The sequence below is a fragment of the Protopterus annectens genome, chromosome 3.part0, assembly GCF_019279795.1.
Source record: "Protopterus annectens isolate FY-2018-M chromosome 3.part0, PAN1.0, whole genome shotgun sequence".
In the NCBI taxonomy this organism is placed as follows: domain Eukaryota; kingdom Metazoa; phylum Chordata; order Ceratodontiformes; family Protopteridae; genus Protopterus; species Protopterus annectens.
In genome coordinates this window covers 383,175,744-383,200,334 of record NC_056731.1, presented here as the reverse complement: position 1 = coordinate 383,200,334, position 24,591 = coordinate 383,175,744, and the positions used below count along the sequence as shown (strand labels likewise).

Below are 24,591 nucleotides of genomic sequence, written 5' to 3'. Positions count from 1 at the left end.
TGAAACATATTGGATCTGGTCCTCACTGATACAGATAAGGGCTACATACTCCTAATGCAATGCTGTCTCTACTTTGAAGGAAAAATAAAACCTGAAACCCCAGCTAATTCTGGAATATTCAGGAACTACTCTAAGGCTAACTTCTTACTGTTATGTGATAACCTGGCAAAATTTCAAGTCCCCTTAACCCTGAGAAATGCTGCTGATGTGGAACTGTTCTCATAAATCCTTTACAAATATGTTAATAGCTGTGCAGATGCAGCTGTACTCAATAGGAATAAGTACAGAACTAACTCAAAAACAAGCCACCCTGGTGGGCTCACAAAATAAATAGGCCATATAACAGAAGGCGGAAACTCATGGCAAAGATTAGGAGATGTCACAGCAGGATAAAAGTAGTCTCATCAAACTAAATAAACATAACCACTACTCCTTCACATGAAAAAGCACAAACAATGAAAAAATGAACCACCGCCGGCTTCACCATAAAGGGTATATCCTGTAGCTTAAAATTTTACAGCTTGCCAGAAAATCCACTAGAACTCTATATTGTTGCACAAAAGTCCAGCCACTCGTGAATAAAAACGAAGATTTATTGAACAATAAGAGACACAAACAGCAACCTGGGATTTTTTCGTTTGTCTGTAGCATCTTTAGAATAGACGTTTCTTCTCCTGTCAAATTACTATATTCTTTTACACTATCATCTTTCCTAAAACCTTCCCTAATCATATATGAAACATAGGTCTCGAAGTTAAAAATATCGTGTTGTAAGGGGGGATTAAATGTGCTTTTTCTTTTCAGCACATTGACCGCATTGTGGTCAGCATTGTTGAATATTGTTTTAAAATGTAACTTCCTGGCAAAAAGCTTCACATCCAGCAAAATTTTTTCAATTCCTGGCTTTTTTATGGGAATGAATGTGAACCCTTTTGAGAAAAGACTAAAAAAAGAAGATGTTATTTCCAAATCTGTAAAATTGTAAATGTAGAAATTATTTTTCTCTCTAACATCACATCTAGTGATGTTAAAATTTTCTTCATGGATGGGAATCAACTCATTGCCTATATCTGCATCATGCTGCAAGTCAAAAATATCCATTACACATCCTGTATCATTACCACCTATGGAATTCACAAGTTCAAGACCAGAAAAAATCTCTTTGTGAACCTCCCTCACCGGTGGTTGTTCATCCCCCTCCTTCGTGGGTATGTGTTCCCTGCTGCCTCCGCGTATGAAAAAGGGTGATATTGTTTCTTTACCCTCTCTGACCTTCTCACCCCCTCCATTTGTTCCCCTAAAGGGTGATAATGGTCGGCTTCTCTTTCTTCAAATGGATCCCTTAAATCATAATGGGAATCCACATAATCCTGTTCACTTTCCTGCACCTGTGCCCTTTGTGTATGGTGTGTTTCCCGGTCAAATCTTGCACCAGAGGCAACATTTCCAAAATGCATATGATTGTTATATGACCTGTTCTTAAATTGTTTGTTTGGGTCAACATATGCTTTACCCTCTTTGTACTCGTACAAGTCACGTTCTATCTTTCCTAATTTCCTTTTATAATTCTTGGCCATACTCAAATCTACATCATGAAGCACCCTACAATAAATTTCTTTGTACTCATGTACAGTAAACAGCAAATCTTTAGTAATTTCCACCTGCAACACATCAATAAGTTTCTTAATAATTTCAAGTGTTCGTTATTACTACAAATCATAGCCTTTAAAATCGAAATACCACATTTGTTTAAAATGTCAGAGATAGTTTTAAATACATTTTCATTCCCCCTGATGTTGTTGGGGTATTTATTTAATCTCAGCCCCTTAGGTACAATATTTTGTTCAATACACTGGGTTAAATACCAGTTCTCCAGACATAAGCTTTTATACTTAAATAAATCTGTCTCGAAATGCTTACATTTGTCCTTATAATTGAAAGAGTCCTTGGGTGGCTGTTCTTTTGCACTTGTAGTTGCGGAAAAAGATTTCTCGAGCCATTCTGCAAATGAGATGTTTTTATAGGCATCCAAACCGCCTCCGTTGTTATGTACTAGGTTCCCTTTTAGTCCAACCCGAGCCAGATGGTCCGGGCTGTCGCTGTTGCCGCTCCCTCGATTGGAAGCTCCTCCATCTCGATCCGTTACAGTCTGTGGTGACGTCATCACCCTCCAACCCCTCTGGGGACTTCCCTGACCACAGGGAATAGAATCGCTGGTGCCCTGTGAGTTGCCCGAGCCATTACCAGTTTTAGAATGATTGTTGATGAGCTCTAAAAGCTGGCTTAATAATGAATTGTCACTATCCATCGGAGACCCTCGTAAAAGCTGGCGGTTGTACTAGGAAACCACAACCACAACTCCTTCACATGAAAAAGCACAAACAATGAAAAAATGAACCACCGCCGGCTTCACCATAAAGGGTATATCCTGTAGCTTAAAATTTTACAGCTTGCCAGAAAATCCACTAGAACTCTATATTGTTGCACAAAAGTCCAGCCACTCGTGAATAAAAATGAAGATTTATCGAACAATAAGAGACACAAACAGCAACCTGGGATTTTTTTGTTTGTCTGTAGCATCTTTAGAATAGACGTTTCTTCTTCTGTCAAATTGCTATATTCTTTTACACTATCATCTTTCCTAAAACCTTCCCTAATCATATATGAAACATAGGTCTCGAAATTAAAAATATCGTGCTGTAAGGGGGGATTAAATGTGCTTTTTCCTTTCAGCACATTGACCGCATTCTGGTCAGCATTGTTAAATATTGTTTTAAAATGTAACTTCCTGGCAAAATGCTTCACATCCAGCAAAATTTTTTCAATTCCTGGCTTTTTTATAGGAATGAATGTGAACCCTTTTGAAAAAAGACTAAAAAAAGAAATGTTACTTCCAAATCTGTAAAATTATAAATGTAGAAATTATTTTTCTCTCTAACATCACATCTAGTGATGTTAAAATTTTCTTCATGGATGGGAATCAACTCATTGCCTATATCTGCATCATGAAACCTATGTTTCATATATGATTAGGGAAGGTTTTAGGAAAGATGATAGTGTAAAAGAATATAGCAATTTGACAGGAGAAGAAACGTCTATTCTAAAGATGCTACAGACAAACGAAAAAATCCCAGGTTGCTGTTTGTGTCTCTTATTGTTCAATAAATCTTCATTTTTATTCACGAGTGGCTGGACTTTTGTGCAACAATATAGAGTTCTAGTGGATTTTCTGGCAAGCTGTAAAATTTTAAGCTACAGGATATACCCTTTATGGTGAAGCCGGCGGTGGTTCATTTTTTCAAACTAAATAAACATCTCAGAGGACAAATAATGTTTGCCAATGCCAAATTTGAGGCATATTTGGCTTACCAGGCCAAGGATACCCATAAGGCATTTTTAGGTATGTCTGCAACCTCAAGTGCAATACACAGTTGTGTGCCGAGCTCATTGTAAATGGAGCCACCTATACTGCGCCAGAAGATATAGCAAACCTACTGGCAGACAATTTCATCTCTAGCTTTTCCCATCTCTACCTCTGTCTCTACCACTTCCAGCCTTCCCTCAGGAAATACCATTAAATATAACTTCCCCTACTATCACTAAGGAACAGATCCTCAATGCTCTCTCTAAAGCTAAGAACACTGCATTGATAGTCCCAGATAATATCCTTGGCTGCCTTCTAAATAGCATGAGACATGACCTATCAGGTTGTCTGAAATCACTGTTTAACAGTAGCCCCCACACAGGATCCGTGCCTCACAAATGGAGAACAAAAGTCATCCCTCTGCACAAAGGCAGGTAATCTACAGACCTCTAAGTCTCGCAATTCTCATATGGAAAGCCATAGAAAAAATTGTCAAGGAAATGATCAAGAATGGCATAGAAACCCTCCAGACACTGGATCCAACCCAGTTTATTTTCGTCAAGGACAGGTCATGCCTACTCGACCTGGTGGACTTCTTTGAGAAGCTCACTAAAGCAATGGATGAAGACAAAATGGTTCACACTGGCTACCTTGACCTGGCCAAGGCATTTGTCACAATCCTCCACTTGGGCATTGTTGGCAAACATAAGTGATTACATAGAAACCCTGATGTCACCCAATGGCTAGCCAGCTGATTCATAAAAAGGAGATTAGGCTTGGGGAGTCTACCTCTACAAATAGGCAAGTCACCAGCAGATTTCTTGAGGGATTGGTTCTGGAACTGCTTTTTTTGGCACCTACATATCTGAAGTCAAGGCCAACATCAAAGACCTCTGGCTGACCAAATTTGCAGACAATTGCAAATTAAGATCGGCCACAGAAATACCCACCAACACTGATGTTCCCCAGGAAGGCTGACATATACAAATAACTGGTTCCACAGCCATGGACTAAAACCAAGTTGTGAGAAATGCATAACAGTATCTTTCGAGAAGTCATTCACCCCCTGGTAATTATCATATTGATAAAACACCGTAAGAGTTGATGCTGTAGTCAGGAACATGGAGACACACAGTGTTTACAGTAGTAAGGAAATCTTTCTATGCTGTGCAACTTATAAACAAAAGTATGGCATCTAGGTCCAAGGAGGTCATTGTTCCACTGTAACTGGCATTCATCAAACCTATTATTGAGTACAGGGATGTACCTAACCATGCTCATCCAACAACTGAAATGTACACAGAGGTTCCTCACTGAAAGAATACATGGTGTAGCTAACAAATTCTATGCAGACCATCTCAAATTCTTATGTCTGTATTCTGTCTCCTACAGGCTATTGAGGGGAGATCTATGACTGGCATACAAGGTATTTTGGACTCCACCCTGATGAATATCCTGCATATCAACAAAACAAGAAGCACCAGAATACCCATTCTAAAGACTTAAACCTTGTCTGTGATTGTGTGGAACAGGTTCCCCATCCATGTGAAATATAGATTCTCTAACCCAATTCAAGTGTAACTTAGACAGTTGGATAGGAAACAGGAAATTCACCCCCGGCTTGGTACCTATGTCTCTAGGGGACACATGCAATGTTTTGTCTTCAGGCTCCTGTTTGTGAAATGTATCATCTCCCAAGCCCCTGCTTACACTTACCAAGGGTACCAGAACTTGTCAGAGATTTGGGGATAGTTAGGTTTAAAAAAGCCCCACTGTTGTTAGATTAGTATAAACATGTAGCAGTTTATTTATTATTATTATTATTATTATTATTATTATTATTATTATTATTATTATTATTATTATTATTAAGTTTTTCACATGATTGCTTCATTGCAATATGATTGCCTTACAGGATACTAAAAGAAAAAAATCCAGGAGTAATGAAGTAATTTACCCTCTTACTTTACAAAATGGGTGCAAGGGATGGAGTGGGTGGAGCAGGTAGAAAAACAGGGAAAGTGGTGGGATAACTGGCATAGCTTCTCTCCATGTTTGCCTAATTTAGAACTGGTGACCCTATACTTAAAATGTTTGCCTTGAAAAGTTCATGGTAAAATTCTGCATAGTCAAAAAGCCTGCACAACAATCAATTAGTAAAATGGATGGAAGAACTATGTTACATTAAAGTACACTATAAACATAGCTTATATATAATGCACTAAACACAGAAATCCAACCCCCAAAAAATAAAATACAGATCCCATTTTACAGCTGTAATAAGGCATTTGGGGTTATGCATGGCACAGTTATTACTGCACACCAAGGGACTGAAAGACAATAACCCTTTGGGCTGGTGTGTCCACACACCTAGGCAAGCAGCAATTTCAGTAGCATTTGCACACCTTTGTGCCTTATTGCCTACTTATTGTAAATGAAGATCTGCAGCCATCCTTGCAAATGCCTCAGTCATTGCATGGGTACATTAGTTGTTCTGTCATTCCAAGAGAGGCACACCCAGGCACCCTAGCATGCTTAAGATGAGTATAGGAAGTGACAAGACCTAGTTGCTTCACTTCTACCTACTTCTGTACAGATTTAAGAGTTTCCTCCTTTAACAAATTATAGTGCTTTTCCCTAATTCTTCATTAAATATTTTAAATGGCTCTTATTTACTTTGAAATCTTCTTTCATTCTGTAAAGATATCACACGGCTTACATATCTTATCAAAATACTCTTAGCAAGCAAGAAGAAATGTATAAATATTTCCAGAACAATCAGCAAACCTAATGCAAAGATGCCGTCTGTTACAAATGCCAATCAGGATATGCGATACAGGTTAGCTGTAGTTTCTTTACTTTGGCACCATGAAGATAATGGCCCTCGCTGGTTTAGTGCAGAGCCAAAACAATGGGCACAGTTCTGCATCCCTGTGTAGGGCCACATAACACAACACTTGTTTGCATTTTACATGGTAATGAAGTCATTCTATACTCAGACATCTCATGTAGATTTTCAATGATTTCTCCTTTTTTTCGGGTCAGAAGGCTTTAAACATTACCTGTACAAATGCATTATTACTGTTAAGTCAGCACAAAATCCTTAACAGTATGGCATAATAAAAGTAATCCATTACCCTGATGCAAAGCATAAATTAATACTAACTATGTAAAAAACAGAGAAAATATTCAGCTTTTGAATATTTAATTTTATATAAATAATTTCAGTATTGCCAGTGTTGCAGAGCTTCTTTGTTTCTTTTACCAAGTAAGTACTTGGTTACTTTTCTCTGAAAAATCAATTTATTTGATTCAGCAATCATAAGCAATATCTCATACCAGTCATCACAGACAAACGCAGAGTCACAGTCACATAATTACCACCGGCCAACACATATACACACAAATTAAATAACACATGGCCCCTGCATTTTTTTCTAGGTTGCTGTTAAGAAATAGCATTTCATTTCAGAAAAGTATAATAAATATATACTAGTGTAGAATTTACATCTGAGGTCTGAGAAATCTAGATGGTTATTATGAAAACTTTACATCAGAACTCTGGGAAATCTAATTGCTTATTACAACTTTTTTTTCTAAAAAATATCTAGTTGAAATATGTAGTTACTGATTTCTGCTGAGAGGTCCAAAATTTTGAAGAAATAATTTTCATTTTCATAGTAAGGGGTTGGGTAGCAGTTAAATTCATTGTATCTTAGCTAGCTAATTACTATGTGTGTGTTTTTATTAAACAATACAGATTTTAGCCAAATCTTGTGTATCCAAAATTATTTAGGCTTTATAGTTTTTTGTTTAATGTAATTTAAAGATTTAATATTGTAATAATACATTTTGGTGCAGAATGAATTTATTATTGCGCGTTGATTCATTTTAGCTTGACTTCACAGAGATCCTGCTCTTTTCTTATAGGTTACTTTTCTGACATGTGACCTTCAACCGCACTGAAACCTCCATGTGTGCACTGACGTCCTCTATATGAATAGGAAATTCCCATGCTGCAAATGTGAGAGGTGCAGTGGCACATACAGCGGTCTAAACATTCACTGTAAGATCACATACAGCATTTAGGAGTTGCCCTCTAAACTGTGATTTTTATATAATGTTGTACAGAATGCACAAACCTGATATGACTTGTATTAAATACAGAAAAGCTCTTCTATAAGTAAAATAGAGAGAAACAGACCAGTCAATGAAGAATGGCTTCCACTCCTTAATATGTAATGCCAACAAAATAACATTGCGCTGCATTCTCATGGACAGTGTCCTTTTACCTTATAGCAAAAGCCAGGTGGCATGTCTTTAGGTGCCGATGGCTCAGTCATTTCATTCTCAGTTTTCTCAGATGGTGTCTCTTCATTGGTGATTTTTGGAGTACCTTCATCCACCATATCCTGTGTCTGTGGGACATCTGCAGCCTCTGCCTCAGTGATAACTGGGGCTACAGTGTCCTGGGGTTGTTCAAGGCCATTCACATCAGCCTCATGCAGCTCATGCTCTTCCTCTTCATAGTCATCATTTGAAGCTGGCTCAATGACCACTGAAGGAACACAGACTTTTTCCTGAGTAAGTAAAAAAAAAAAAAAAAAACAAGGAGATAAAGGAGAAGTTATAGTTTTCTTTTTCCTAAAATAACTTGTCAAACAACGTAGAATGGCAAACGTTAACATTATCCCTCTGCAGCTCTTGTGTGTATCTGTTTTTTTCTAAGTCCATTCATTTTTTAATAGAAACTGTTGGCTATCCATTTTGTTAGGGCAAATTCACTAATTTCATCTTCCATTGCGTGTTTACCCTGATCAGGATTTTAGGGGAGCCAGACTCAGTCTTGGCAAGTACTAGGTGTCAGACAATCAGACAAACATGTACAGGACACCAGTGCAACACAGGACACACACACTCACACACACACACACACACACACACACACACACACACACACACACACACACACACACACACACACACACACACAGCTCATCTAGCAAAATATCTGTTGGACCTGGAAGGAAAAAGGGGGACTCATGAAAAAATCCAAGCGGGCACAGGTTTTACACAGAATGCACCCTAACCAGAAAATGTATTAGAAGGCCATTAGGAATAATCTTTCTAGTAATTTCTTAGAGATTTAGATGAAAGATACTGTAGAGATGCAAACTGTAAACGTACATGAATAGGTTAAAGAAAGATATTTAAACTGACTAAACAACACCATGTTTACATAACTGTATGGTACTACAGTGACACTACTGACTGGGTTTTAATGGAAAATCAGTTAGGGCCTGAATCAGAAACATGTCACCATTCTACACATAGAAGAAGGAAATACAACCTGCTAAATGTCTTCAAACAGCAAACCAGTATTTAGTTTCTTGTTCAAATACTATTAAGAACAAATTTTGTTAATAATAAATAAATACAGTTCAAAAATGTTTCTCACCCTTCATATTTTGACACCAGTATATAACACAGTGACCACTGACCTGTTGTTAATTTCCACTTATTCCTTTACTTTTAGAACAGAACAAGCATGCCTGTTAACAATATACTGCAAACCATTGATAGAAAGATTTTTAATAACAATATCCATATGCAGGCTAAGAAATATGACTGTGTTTTCAAATGTCCCTTGAAGAGCACTTTTAAAACTTAAAAGTGTAGCAACTGCTTGAGCTTCCCCAGGAAACAAACTGAACTGTATTACACAAGCTAGGAGCACCAGGAGAATCCGTATGGATGCAGAATGGATGTAGTGTGGTCCAGTGAAGAAAAGAAGCACATGCATTAATTATCTGCATGCAGCATTTGCTGAACTGGATCCATGCTTGTAGGAGCTTTCTACAGAGTTTTAAGATTTTCCAGCAATGGGCTTTTACTGTATAAAAAGCAAATGCAATAATATGATTTAGAGAATCGTTAAGAGATTATCATCAAGGGAGATGCACCAGGTGAGCAATATCAATGGAAAATAAAATGAGATATTAAGATTTTGCTCTGCTAGAGACAGACCCTTCTGAGGCCAAATCTACTTTTCAGGTCAAGTCCAAGTATAACAATGATAAGTGAAGTGTATTGTCACATGCTACAGACACCATGTTCATAGGTTCATAGGTTCATAGGTTGGTACTAGGCTATCAGCCCTAGGGCCTATACAAGCCTAGCCATAACAATTCCCTGGCTATTTCTTCCCACATTATTTACTTTCCTGGACCCCTGTCTAGCAGGGCGACTGACGTGATCCCTGGGGTGAATTTCATTTCTCCCATCCAATCGTCAAGGTTTCTCTTGAAGAGGTCCAAAGAGGCACTCTGCTTGACATGTATGGGCAATCTATTCCAGAGTCTGGGGAGTCTCTGGGTCAGGAACCTATCCCTCCAGCATGTTTTGTTTATTGTGATGACAAGGTTTAGATCCCTGGAGCGTGTAGCTCTGAGGGATTGGGATTTCTTTAAGTGTAGCATGTCCAACAGCTCTGGGTTTGACATGGCCTTGTATGTTAAGCAAAGATCGCCTCTGAGTAGACGATATGTGACAGAGTATAGCTGGAGTTTTTTAAGGCGGTCAACTTAGGGCATCTGCTTTAAGCCTGTGATTCTTTTAGTGAGGTATTTCTGAGGCCTTTCCAGTTGTTGCAGATGTCTTGAGAGGTACATACCAAATGGGGCATTGTATTCTATAATGGGTCTAATGAGGGATGAGTACAGTGGGACAATGACCTCCTTTTTTCTGGATGAAAATCCCTTCGTGATGAGGTGTGCCACATAGAAGGATTTCCTGACTGTTGTGGCGATGTGGTTATCGAAGGTGAGACCACTGTCCACCTGTGTCCCTAAGTCTCTTATCACACTTTCTGTGTTTAGTGTACTGCCACCTATATGGTAATTCATGGATACATGTTTTTTCCCTAAGGGGATAACAATACATTTCTTGGCATTGAGCTTGAGCCCATGCTGGAAGATAATCCATATCAGTTACATAGGTATCGTTGGCAGAGATTACATCTTGAAGCCTGCTTGTTTCACAAGGTGGTCCCCAGAGGCATGCGGGTCTTCTGCATGCCTACGTATGGGGATTCACATCCTTCTTTACTCAAACAATGGCAGGACCTAAATATTAATTTGGGTTTTGACTATGTGAAATTGCTACTTAGGTACTTTCTACCACTGGAGACAGATCTTCGCACTAAAACCGATACACTTTATCAGAAACTTACTGAATGTTTCCATTCTGATTATTGTCATGAGAAATTGTGTTTTATTTTTTCCCAAGTAAAGTCGTTCAGTGATAGGCTTGGGAAAACTAAGCAACGTAAGCTGAGAAGGGACTTCCAAGATTTTCAAAATGGCCATGTCTTTGTATGGCCAAGGTCCCAGGTTAACCGACAAATGGCACCAGTATCATCTCACAACCAACCAGCCAATACTAGTACCAGTGAGGTCATGAATGTGACACCCAGTTCAGCACTAACTTCCACAAGTTTTCGTTTATCTAATCAGGCTGAAGTGTCGTCAACTAGAATTAATAGTTTGGATCCTATTGAATTGCCCCCTATTGATACACCTCCTCCGAATCAGGAAGCACTCTTTGGGCATCGTGATCCTGGAGCCATACCCAAGAACACTAACGCTGCACCTGCAAATATTGCCCCCCTTTTTTTACCCTTTCAAAAGAAATTTACAGCAGAGGAAGTCCTCAGAAGAAAGGAATGTATTGAACAGGAGAACGAGGTATTGACTTCCTTGGTGTTCAATTATTCTAGTGTTTGCTTGGATGTACATACACACAGTCTTCTTGACAGAGGACTAAATTTCATTCCAGCGGCCTCCTCAACCCTGGTAGAGACTCTTATTGATCTTAGGCTTTTCTGTCGTAGTTTATGCCTTAAACTATTTTTTTGCAATAACAATGAGTCTACCACAGTGACTGATTTACCCACACCTTTCAGGAATAAGAGCACCTTTGTTCCAATGTTTTCTGGACCTTTGTGAGAACGATTATTATGAACTTTTCTCACAAACCCACTGTAAGAAAGGAAGATTTCACAATCTTACTAAACAGGAACATCAAGCACTGACTGACTTGAAGTCCAATAATATGCTGGTAGTCAAACCTGCAGATAAAGGGGGGGGGGGTTGTTGTTTTAGATACCGATGAGTATATAAAATGTATGACTATTATGCTATCGGATGACTTGACTTACAAGAATATATCTAGCAGAGAGGTACACAGTATTATACAAACAGTGAATGATACCCTGTATGATCTTCTACTTTGTAGACAGATTAGTGTAGAGCTATATGAGTACTTTTCCAAGATTCATCCTGTTGTACCTGTATTGAAGGGGCTACCCAAAATCCATAAACAAGTCTGGCCTATACCTATGCGACCGATAGTGTCAGGTGAAGGCTGGATAACCTCCAGAGTATCAGCTTTTTTGGAGAGTATTTTACGACCTGTAGTTGACAGTTGTTCCACCATTTTAAAGGACACATACCAACTGTTAGAAGATATAAAAGGTTTATATCTAGATATTGAGAATAAACAATACTTTCTCATAACCATGGATGTTGAGAAACTGTTCACTTCTATCCCTAATGACATAGGGGTAGAATATGTTAGGGAACTCCTGCATAAATTGACAACTTTCTCTAATGATAGAGTTATTCTTGTCTGCCAACTACTAGACATTATATTAAACAACAATGTCTTCCTGTTTGGCGATAGGTATTTTTTACAAACATGGGCTATTGGTGGGAACAACTGTTTCTATTTCCTCACACATCATCCAAGTCCATAAAGTTTTATAAACGGTTTGTGGATGACATACTTATTGTATGGGAAGGTACCATCGAGGATTTTGACAGGTTTTTGGAGTATTTGGGATCAACTACTGATTTTCTTAAGTTCACTAAAGAACATTCTTTTGAACAAGTTCATTTTTTAGATGTTACACTTAGGTTGACAAATGAAGGGAGTATTATACCTACCCTGTATAGAAAATCGGTATGGAAGAATGCAATTTTAACTTATGACAGCATGCACCCCAGACACACTTTTCAAGGTATCGTTAGAAGTCAGTTCACTAGAATTGTTAGACTTTGTTACGAAGAGCAAGAATTATTGCGACAGGCAGATTTGATGGAGCATCTTTTCTTGAAAAGGGGCTATGATCTAGCTATGGTTAGGAAAATAAGGTACGAAGTTCTGGGTGAAGCAGAACCTGCAAGTTCACATGACTCTGCAGTTTTAGATGGATGTAAATACAAGAAATTTTATGAACCTAGATATTATGGTTCAATGGTGAACTATGTTACTAAATACACTAGCGATATTGAAAGGTTAAGAAATGTAATAAAGAAGAACTGGAATGTTTTAGTTATAAACAAACAAATCAGGGACATTATCCAGGTTTTGCTATAGAAACAGTGACAACCTCAAACTTTTGTTGTGTAATGATCAACATGTGACCAATATTAGAGCTAGTAACACATTGGTACTTGGGGAAGTGGTGACTACAGGCACATATCCGTGCCACCAATGTAATAGGTGTACTAGTATTACTAAAACACAAATCTTTCAACATCCCTCTATGGCCAGCACTTTTCAACCTCATTTTTATGCTGACTGTAACACTAGAAATGTGGTCTATTTGGCTACGTGCACTTTATGTACTGCATTCTATGTGGGCCTGACCAAGAGGAGGCTGAGGGATCGTGTTTATGATCACCTTTATAGCATCCGTAGGCAAGATGATACTAATGCTCTGGCTAGACATGTGAAGGAGTATGATACACACTCCTTTATGTTCAGGGTACTGCAAATACTACCTAAGAATATGAGAGGGGGAGATAATGATAATAGTTTAGCGAAAGCTGAGCTTGTTTGGATTCTAAGGCTGGCAGCTCACATACCCCCTGGGCTGAATGGAGTTATATCCATTAAGCCAATATTGTTGGATAGGAAGTGACATCTATAGTAGTTGTGAATTTAGCCTAACTTAGTATATTTTTTAGTTCTTGAATTTGTTGTTCTACTTATCCTATTGCTGAATATGAATTTAACCATTGTTTTCAGCCCAGTTCTGTTTTATCTCCTCGGAACTACATAGTTATGTCCATATTACATTCCAGTTCTATGTTATTTTTGATACATATTATTATCTGTTCCGTGTATTCATAGTGATGTTTTATGAATATTACAAGAAATTTATTATCCTTGAGTATAGATATATTTTTATATGCATTTCTCATTTCTTAGTAGTAGACTTAGTATTTATTAGATTCCTCTTTTTAACTCATTTGGTTTCAAGTGTTTGTTTGGTAGATGTACTTATTTATTTGTTTACTTGGGTTCATTCTCAAGTTATTTTATGTAATATGTTGACTAATGTAACATTCAGTCACACTGTTAGATTTAAAGGAGAATCTATTGTTGTTTGACGGTAAGTTCCGTCTATCTTCTTGTTTTATAGAGTTATCATGTGACCTAAGGCGTTACATTCGTCATTCAAGCGGTCTGTTTACTGACGACTTCATGTTTGGTGTTTACTGCGCTTTTGTTGCCTAATGGGGTTAATCTATCTTTGGATGGTTTACTTTGTCCAATTGTTTTATTCTAGCAGTCAGTTTCTAGTCGGGATGGAACATATGTGGGTTTTCCAGAACTTGACAACAGGTATGCTTGATTTGTTTATAAGACAGGTTTCTCTGTGTTTTTTACGCTTTTGATAATTGCTTACAGTCTTGTCGCGTATAGAAAAAATTTTGGGCATACTTTTTTAATGGAATCTTTTCGATGGAATTTTTGTGTTTGCTGCTACTTATTTTTGAACATTAAAGTGCTACGATGAAGCTACATTTTCATAATGTTTCATTCGGATGTACTTTTTTATTTGTCATATTATGTTCGTTATTTCAATGGATTTGTAGGTAACCGGAGTATTTACATTGAGCCGTATACTTTGGCGTTGCCAGTCTGGCTTTCCTTGTTTAGGTTTGTGTAAATATTTTTTATCTTAACCGGATCATTAGGGCATTTTGTGGGATACATTTTATGTGATTATATTTACTTCCGGATGCGTCTTGTTGGTGTAAGAATATTATATTAGCTTTATACTTGTCTCCTGGTTTCATTTCCCTTACATCTGAAGCTTGCTGCTTTGTATACATGTTTTCTACTTAGTTGACATGACTATGGGGTCCATGCTTGTTGGAAGAATATGCTATGAAACCTTGCAATATGTATAGGACTCGTATATTGATGTTATATGTATATATTTTTTCTATACATGTATTCTACCACCTATTTTTGTTGTGGTTGTGCTGCAATATTTAGGGCCGATTGTTTTAGCAACCACTACTGGTCAACAGGCATCAAGATTGTAATACTTGTTAATCATTCAATTATTGTTTCATTAGTTAACTATCCCGCCAAAACGGACAGTATTTAAGCTTGTACTATTTTTTGTGATTTTTATCTGATGAAGCGTAACTTTGTACTATGCGAAAGCGCTTATTCTTTGTCCATTAAAGTGAGTTTCGATTTGTAAGCTGTTTCAAGTTTGGATTTTTATAACAGAGGAACTTATATATCGTGTTGGTGTCTCCTACTATTGTTTTCACTTTGTATTCTATAATGGGTCTAATGAGGGATGAGTACAGTGGGACAATGACCTCCTTTTTTCTGGATGAAAAGCCCTTCGTGATGAGGTGTGCCACATAGAAGGATTTCCTGACTGTTGTGGCGATGTGGTTATCGAAGGTGAGACCACTGTCCACCTGTGTCCCTAAGTCTCTTATCACACTTTCTGTGTTTAGTGTACTGCCACCTATATGGTAATTCATGGATACATGTTTTTTCCCTAAGGGGATAACAATACATTTCTTGGCATTGAGCTTGAGCCCATGGCTCTGGCACCAAGCATATGTTTCTGTAAGGCCCTTTTGTAGAGTATCCACATCATTTGGGGATTCAGTAATGGCTCCCAGTTTGCAGTCATCTGCAAACTTTGTTAGCCAGAGTCCCTTAGTGTTGACCTGTACTTCAGAGAAGTAGATGCCAAACAAGAGTGGCCCCAGGACTGAACCCTGAGGTACTCCACTTGTCACTTGTCTGGAGCTGGATTTGGAGTCAGCTACTTTTACAGTGTGGGTTCTATCAGTAAGCCATTTAGCAACCCATTGGGTGACATAGGGATTAATGCCCAACTTAGTAAGTTTATCTATGATTCCAGAGTGGGGGATGGTGTCAAAGGCCTTGGCAAGGTCTAGATAGGCTGTGTGGACCACCTTACCCTTGTCAATGGCTCTGTAAACTGATTCAAAGAAGTCAATCAGGTTCAGGAGACAAGATCGGCCCTTCCCAAACCCAAACTGGGTGGGGTCCAGTGTGTGAATGTTGCCATTGTCTTTGTTTATATGTTCCATGATAATACGCTCCATGGCCTTGCAGTTAAGGCTTGTCAGACTGATGGGACAGTAGTTTCCGGGATCCAAGGTGGATCCCCCCTTGTGGATTGGGATAACTGTAGCTCTGCGCCACTCAGTGGGCACGAAACCTGAGGTGAGGCTATGATTAAACATGACACTTAGGTGAGGTGCCAGTTCATATTGTAGTTCATGTAGTACACAGCCCGGGATGTCATCTGGTCCCATGGATGCTGTATTCTTGGCTTTAGAGAGTGTGTTTTGTACCTGTGTGGCCGTTATTACTGGAATTTGGCAATCTTCCAGTATTGAGATGGGTCATTTAGGGGGTGAGAGGGGGGTGAAGTTGGCACTGAATCAATCTGCCATGATGCTGGCAATATCCTTCGGATCAGTATATTTAATGCCATTCTGTTTTAGCTCAGAGCAGATCTGAGCATTGCCATTTAGATTCTTGACATAGTTATAGAATGCTTTGTGGTTGTCTTTGGAATCTTTGGCAATTTTATTTTCGTAACTAGCTTTGGAGGATTTTATGAGGCATCTCAGTTTCTTACTGAGGCTAGTAAGGGAGTTTTTTGCATCCTGGGATTTTCCTCTTTTCTCCAAAAGTTTCTTCCTTTTGTTGTAAAGTTTGTTTATGGCAGGGGACCACCAGATTGGCTTCCTTTTTTGGATGAGAGCATTTTGGTTCTATTTGGGATGGCACGATTCATGCATGAGTGGATGTGCTCGTACAGTGCCTTAGTGTAGGATTCAGCAGTTGAACTTTCAGTTCCCGTCTGCATGGGTGTCATGAAGTTTGTCACTTCTGACTTGAGTAGCATGAAGTTGGCTTTGGAGAAGTCTTTTATGGTAGTTTCTTTACTGGGGGTGGGGTGGGATGTGGATGTTAAGGGTGATTAGCTTATGGTCAGACCTGACTAATGAGGGGGTGATTATAGGTATGGAGCATTGATTTCCCATGTTGGTAATGACCAGGTCTAGGATATTGGAGCCCCTGGTGGGACTATGGATTAGTTGATCCAGGGCGCTGACAGACAGCAGAGCAACTCCACATCCATCTATGGCAGTAAGATGCATACAGTCAGTAGCATGAGGAAAGGCAACAGTTGCATGTCCATGTTCCACAGACAACTATGACATGCCCAACCAGGGCCATAGTGGGCAGCTGGATAACATGACAATCATGGTCATTAGCACATTGTAAATCTTCTCTAGCATGGCTGGGCTCCATAGCCATACACACCTTAAATGATCTCAGTGTTCCTGCATGAGCCAGACAGGGCCCTGTGAGCTGGAATAGAACTGATTAAACACTGTAGTACTGGCATTAGTGGGTTTTCTACAAATGCCTGCATGCTATATGCTTGTGATACACTTGCTTGTTGCCACATGCTTAAATAGGCAAGTGCTTGAACACAAACTAACTTGATCTCCTGCAACTACTTAGATCCCATAGGCCTATCAGAACCCTAACACTACCAAAAAACTCCATTTCCATTCTCTAAACCTAGCCCCCCTCCCAGTCTCTAACCCAAAGATCCCCTTTTTCATAGGTTCATAGGTTCATACTAGGCTATCTGCCCTAGGGCCTTTATAAGCCTAGCCAGAGTGTGTCTGGCTTTCGCCACCCATTTTAAATGAATTTTGCTATGCCCTTTTTCGAGGTTAGTATACTGTGCCTCTGTCTAACAGTGACACAGAAGTGATACCCGGGGTAAACCTACGATCTCCCATCCACTCATCAAGAGTCCTCTTGAAGAGAGTCAATGAGGGACTCTGCCTAACCTGGACTGGGATTTTATTCCAGAGTGAAGGGAGCCTCTGGGTTATGAATCTGTCCCTCCAGCATGTCCTATTTATTTCAGTGCTGAGGTTCAAGTCTCTCGCGTGCGTAGCTCGATGAGATTTGGATTTTCTGAGGTGCAGCATGCCCATTAATTCCGGGTTGGACTTGGCTTTATACTTCAGGCACAGCTCGCCTCTGAGCAGGCGGTATGCCACTGAGTAGAGCTGGAGTTTCTTTAACCGGGCAGCATATGGCATCTGTTTGAGCCTTTTGATCCTCTTGGTGAGGTACTTTTGGGTTCTTTCCAGTTGCTGCAGGTGTCTGGTAAGGTACATCCCAAAAGGGGCATTGTACTCAATTATGGGCCTGATGAGGGATGAGTAAAGAGGCACGATGACCTCCCCTGATCTAGATGTGAATCCCTTCATGATTAGGTGGGCTATATAAAATGTTTTTCTAACCACTTTGGCCACGTGGTTGTCAAATGAGAGATTGCTATCAACTTGGGTCCCCAGGTCCCTAATTACTTCTTCTGTACTTAATGGATTACCACCTATGTGGTAATTTGTGGGCACTTTGTTTTTGCCAAAGGGGATGACTATACACTTTTTGACGTTTAGCTTGAGGCCATGGCTCTGGCACCAGTTGTCTGTTTCCATGAGGCCATTTTGGAGGATGCTTGTGTCGGCTGGAAAGTCGATTATGGCGCCCAGTTTGCATTTCTCTGCGAACTTGGTCAGCCACAGTCCTTCCATGTTGGCTTGTACCTCCGAGAAATATATACCGAACAAGAGAGGTCCCAGGACTGAGCCTTGTGGGACGCCACTTGTAACTGGTTTGGAGTCTGACATGGCTCCAGCAATTCCTAACCCTAAGCCCCCCCCTACCCGACCACTAACCTTAATACTCTTTCCCACTTCCTTAACCTAAAACTCCCTTCCTGCTCCCTAAACCTAAAGATCTTTCCCACTCTCTAACCCTAATGCTTTCTTTTTACTCTCTCAATGTCTCCTACATTCTAAATGGAGAACCCCCTTTCCGCCTGCTCCCTAAACCTAAAATGTCCCTCCTTCCTTCTCCTTCCCCACAGCTGCTTTCCTAAACTCATATTCAAGTTAGAGTGCAAGCAGCAGCTTACTTGAGTCACAAGGCACTAAAGCCCCTGGCTGTGAGACAGCAGTTTCCATGCTTGGGGCTCAAGTAGCTTTTGTGCTGCTGACATTATCTATATTATACCATAGCAGACACCAGCATGAGTGGTCTGCTACATATAGTTCATAGGAGGTGTTTACTAGGATAATGATCACAAGAGCCTTTTTAACCTAGCCACGCATCCCAAATCTCAGACAAGTTCTTGGTACCCTTGATAAGTGTAAGCAGGGGCCTGGGAGATGAACCATTTACTATCACTTTTGTCCATTAGAGACATAGGTGCCAAACTAGGGATGAATTTCCTGTTCCCCATCCAACTGTCCAAAATACACTTGACTTTGGGTTAGGAAGGAACTCTGTTTCACATGGATAGGGAGCTTTTTCCAGAGAAGGGGTATTCTCTGGGATACATTGTCTCTAGCAGGTCCTATTTATATCATAGACAAGATTTAAGATTTTAGAATGGCAATTATGGTGCTGTTTGTTTTGCAGAAATGCAGGAGGTCCATCAAAGTGGAGTCTGACAACGCCTTATATGCCCGGCTTAGAACCCACCTCAATACCCTGTAGGAGGCAGAATACAGGGATAGGCCCTTGAGGCGGTCTGCATAAGACATGTTACTTACTACCTCTATTCCTTTAGTGAGGATAATCTGTGGATGTTGCAATTGTTGGATATGCCAGGTTAGGTACATACCAAAGGGGGCATTGTACTCAATGATAGGTGGATGACTTCCAAAGGATACTGTTATGCACTGATTGACATTTAGTTTAAGTCCATGAATCTGACACCTGTTATTTGTCTGTGTCATACCTTCCTGGAAGACATTTGTGTCTGTGGGGGATTCAATGACAGCTCCTAATCTGCAATCATCTGCAAATGTAGTTAGCCATGTGCCATTGACATTGGTCTTGACTTCAGATAAGTAAATGCCAAAAAGGAGCAGTCCCAGGACTGATCCCTGAGGACTCCACTTGTGACTAGCCTCTTTGCAAAGGTGGACTCCCAAGTTCTAACTTCCTGAGTCCTGTCTGTGAGCCAGCTGGCTATCAACTGGGTGAGATAAAAGTTTGTAACTAACCTTTTGAGTTTGTCAACAATGCTCAAATGAGGTATTATGTCAAATGCCTTGTCCAGGTCAAGGTAGGCAGTGTGAACTATTTTGTCTTCATCCATTGCTTTGGTGACCTTCTCAAAGAAGTCCATCAGGTGAGTAGGCACAACCTGCCCTTGATAAAACCAAACTGGTTTGGGTCCAGTGTCTGGAGGTTTCCTATGTCATTATTGATCATTTCCGTGCTAATTCTTTCCATGGCCTTGTATGTGAGACTATTGGTCTGTAGTTTCACAGTCTGTAGATGTCCCAAATTTGTGCAGAAGGATGACTGCTCCTGTTCTCCATTCATGAGTCAATAAGCCTGTTTGGAGTCTACAGTTAAAAAGTAAATCCAGAGAGCCCGATAGGTCATGTTTCATGCTATTTAGAAGGCATCTTGGGATATTGTCTGAGCTAATTGATGCAGTGTTCCTGGTCTTAGAGCTTTAAGGACTTGTTCACTAGTGACAGTAGAGGGGCTATATTTGATGGTATTTCCTGAGGGAAGGTTAAAGAAGAGGGGGTGGGGGGGGGTAAAGCAGGAGCTGAATTTATCAGTTGGTAGGTTTGCTATATCTTCTAGCTCAGTATAGGTGGCTCCATTAACAATGAGGTCTGCGCACAATTGTGTATTGTGTTTGAGGTTGCAGACATAGATAAAGAATCCCTTATGGCTTTCAGTTTTACCACAAATTTGGTTTGGTAGACTTTATTTCTCCTCTGAATTTTTCATTTAGTTTGATGATAGTGATTCTATTCTGCTTTGTACCGCAGCTGCTAATTTTTTCCATGATTTTCTTCCTTCTGTTATACAGCCTATTGATGTTGTGATTCTACCTGGGTAGCTTATTTTTTTGACGGGATCTTCATTGCCCTTGTTGTTAGCAGTTCATGCATCTACCCATTAGATGAGTCTGTACAAGGTCCCTTGACAAGAACTGCTGGTAAAGACTGCTCAGGTGCCAGATGTGGGAATCATGAGAACTGCTTGGATGGTACACAGACCCACTGTATAAAATACCCTGTGTACTGCACACCACCTGGCAGCTGATAGAGTGGATGGCCTTCTGTTTGCTATATCAGATGTCATGTGGAGCTAATGGGGCCTTCAGAGGAATGCAAGTGTGGTCAGTGGCCTCCAGGAAATGGGTTGCACATCAGAAAGTACACATTGCGGTGGTTCACTCCTCTGTATGTAGAAGCCAAATATGCTTCTCCACATGCATCAGACGCATGTCTGGGAACAGGTGTAGGATTCATGATGCCTGTGAAACTCATAGAATTTCCCCAGTTGGATGATGAAAAGTCCTAATAGGGAGTACAATTAATGCTGCACAAAGATTCCAGTCCACTGGAACATTCAGTCTACCCATCCCTCTTGATCCAATGTGATGTGAGGATGGCACATGTCTACTGACTCTCACATGTCTATGTCCACATAGTAGCCATCACAGAGCTGATGATCTGTCAGACACTGATGGAGTCTTGTGCGATGTGGAAGGTGGCTGTGATGGGCAACATTACAGACACTGGCTTCCAATGTGACCACTGATATTTGTTTCCCAATTAAAACAAATGCTACAGCTGTTATACTTGCATGAGAGATACACCAATTCACCAAGAAATGACGGTGCCAAGATAAGCTAGTAACCATAGCTAAATAAGTACATTTTATACATTTCTACATCATGCCACCATGTTTGATTTTATCAGTTGCATACAAGGTGGCACTCATTAGCATGTTGACATTTATTAGCATGTCTGTATGAGATCAGTTTCATGTGAGACATACTACACTAGTTTCCTGCTATCATGATCATGCTACATGTTGCTCTAAATTTCTCCCCTCTGAGTTGTTAATTACCATGCTATTTTGCAAAACACAGTAAGCTATTTATTTCTGATCCACCCACAAAGTTTACTGATTGCTTTTTAAAGATCTGTGCTCCACATAATGCACAACAACAAAACCTTCCTCTGAATCAATTTTTACCATAACAACAGCAGTGAAATCAATTATTCATTAATAAAGTCTCTTTTTTAGCTTTAATAAAAATCACTTTTCCTAAGGAGTAACAAAGAAAAAGATGTCTCATTGCTTTCTTTTTCCTTCCAGATGCAATAATTTTCCTGTCTGTGTATATGTGTGCACACGTGTGTGTACGTGTGCATGCGTGTAAGTGTGTGTGTGTGTGTGTGTGTGTGTGTGTGTGTGTGTGTGTGTGTGTGTTTGTTTCTTAACCAAAATAGTTCTGTATTTTAAATCCTGCAATGGTGATTTGATTGTCTAGAGATACAATTACCTCTAAAAAGCAAAACAAAAAAACAAAAGATAGTAGTATTTATTCTTAATCCACTGTGGGAAAACAAGTAAAAGCAGAAAAAGACATTCTAATAATCAAGCGAGCCTGCAAACACTCATCCTTAAAAATCAGTAAAAGATTCAGAAAAAAATATTTCATATGCCAAGAGAAAAATAATTCATATGCCAAACTGCCGGTTAAGGACCCAGAGTTTATAAGTTTATTACGCAAGTACTAAACACAACTTTTCATAATCAATTAATCAATGAATGTACTGCACATATCAGAAGGCTGTCACCCTCCAATCCACCCCATCTGATTTTACAATTTAATAATTTCAGCAGTTTTATTTTTGGCATTTTCTTGCATTGTCTTGTATGCAGCAAAATGTTTTCAAAAAAGGAGTCATTATTGCCATAGCTGTTTGATCACATAAATTAATTTAACTGAGACAGAAATGTACCCCCACCACTAAATTCACCTACTAATAAAAATGGAATGTTATGGGGACAACATCCCTGTAATATACAATGCTGTAATTGTGATTTTTTTCTTAAAAATAAAACAAAATGGCCATGGAATTGGTGTACTTTTAACTTGGTTACATAAATGTTTGATATTAATCCAGTAAGAGTTATATTTACTTTTGCATGGAAGGAAATTCTGAGGTAAATAGCTTACAAAGGCTGCATTTGCAGTAAATGAAGAATATGTCTCTATGTTTTAGCTTTGTCCAATCACTGAAATACATTCCCATTCATTTAAGGTGTTTGGTTACTCAATTACACCTGCCTATCAAAATGCAGTCTCACGCAAACCATCCCCAGCACTCTCAAAGCTGTATGGACTTCAATATGGCGCGCTATAGCTGATTTTTGTGGTAAGATCCAGCCTCACCATTTTCAAAATTGCAGCCAGTCTGATACCATTTTTGAGCCCATAGTCCATACGCTGACTGTTTTCATAAAAAAATAAAAAACTATTAATCCAATTAAAAAAATCAAATGAGATCAGCTAATAAAGAAGTATATTATGTAACACAGTGCTGAAAGTTTAAAAAATTCTGCAAACTACTATAAAATTCCAAATGTCTTGCCAGAAAGCTGAGAAATATATAGATGAATTATAAATGCGTTAACTTAATACAACAAAAGCTGTGAGCTTTTCCTTTCTCTATCAAACTTGGAGTACTTTTCTCCCAGTGCCTCCTCTGCAACATAAATATGCTAAAAACAAACACATATATTAAATGTTACCTGTTGTGGTTGTATTTCTTCTGTGGATGGTTCAGGTTGTTCAATGCTCTCTGTTTCCAGTTCTGATGCCTGCAGCTTTCAATAAGAAAGAATCTACATGAAATACATAGCAGGATATGTTTTGCAGCTTTAATAATACTATACAGATTTTAATACTTATTCTGGTGCTCTGGCAATGGGAATATACCTAAGGAAAAAAACAAGCTTTCATGCATTCATTCCTGATTTCTACATAATATAGTTTATTGCTGTGGGGGACAGAACCAGGCTTTTCCCAGGTATTCACTCATTATCCAGTCACAGACAAGCAGATATACACACACAGACATATAAATGCACACACAAATGAACACACACACACACACACACACACACACACACACACACACACACACACACACACACACACACACACACACACACATTCGCTCAATCATTGACAGGCAGTTTGAAGGACTGATAGTTCACCTTTGTCACATAATCCATAAAACCCACAATAACACAGGCAGAGTTCACACATTTATTTTCTGCAAATGCTAAAGGAAAATTGAGCATGACAAAGAAATCAAGCTTTGAGGCTATTAGGTCCCAAATCAGTAGTTGTAAAAGACTTTGTGGAGTAATATTTACTGACATTTTTCAGCAGTTGATATACTAAATACAAACCTTAGTGTAATATGACTTAATGAAAACTATGAGGCACAACTATTTGTCTGTATAAGGGAACAGTTAGTGAATATGTGTAGTCCACATAAACGGTAACAAATGGAGGATACAAGTTGCTAAGCTGCACTATGCAACCAGACAAGTCATTACTATGTAGTTGGCTGAGGAATATTATAATAGATACACTATCACTGTCATAAATTATTTGTGTTGTAAGGCAATATCTGAACCCTGCAAGCCCTCCTGCACCCCCCACACCCCCTACTACTTAAATATATCAACTCCGAGATCACACTACACAGAACAAAATTAATGTTACAATGTTGAATCCACTGTGAAAACACTGTTATGATGAGCAGCTTAGTTGCTGTGACTTTAAGATTTGTTATGTTGTAGTATAGTAAGTAAGAAGGGAATATGACTGAGGTTACCTGTGAAACTCTGGTAAGTATCGGAGAGATATATAGTAATGTGTAATGTTTTAGCAGTGAAGTAGTGTTTTTAAGAGAATTTTTGAG

At 39.2% G+C, this 24,591-nt stretch overlaps 1 protein-coding gene across 1 annotated transcript in view; it reads right to left on the bottom strand.

Annotated features, from left to right (window-relative positions):
* The window catches only part of AMPH (amphiphysin), a 1,643,383-nt gene that overhangs the window by 115,628 nt on the left and 1,503,164 nt on the right, over nt 1-24,591 (bottom strand). Inside the window, exons 19-20 of the mRNA XM_044064832.1 lie at nt 23,408-23,482; nt 7,657-7,944 (exon numbers count right to left, since the gene is read on the bottom strand). Of these exons, the coding sequence (XP_043920767.1) occupies nt 7,657-7,944; nt 23,408-23,482 (363 nt within the window). The remainder of the gene's footprint in view (nt 1-7,656; nt 7,945-23,407; nt 23,483-24,591) is intronic.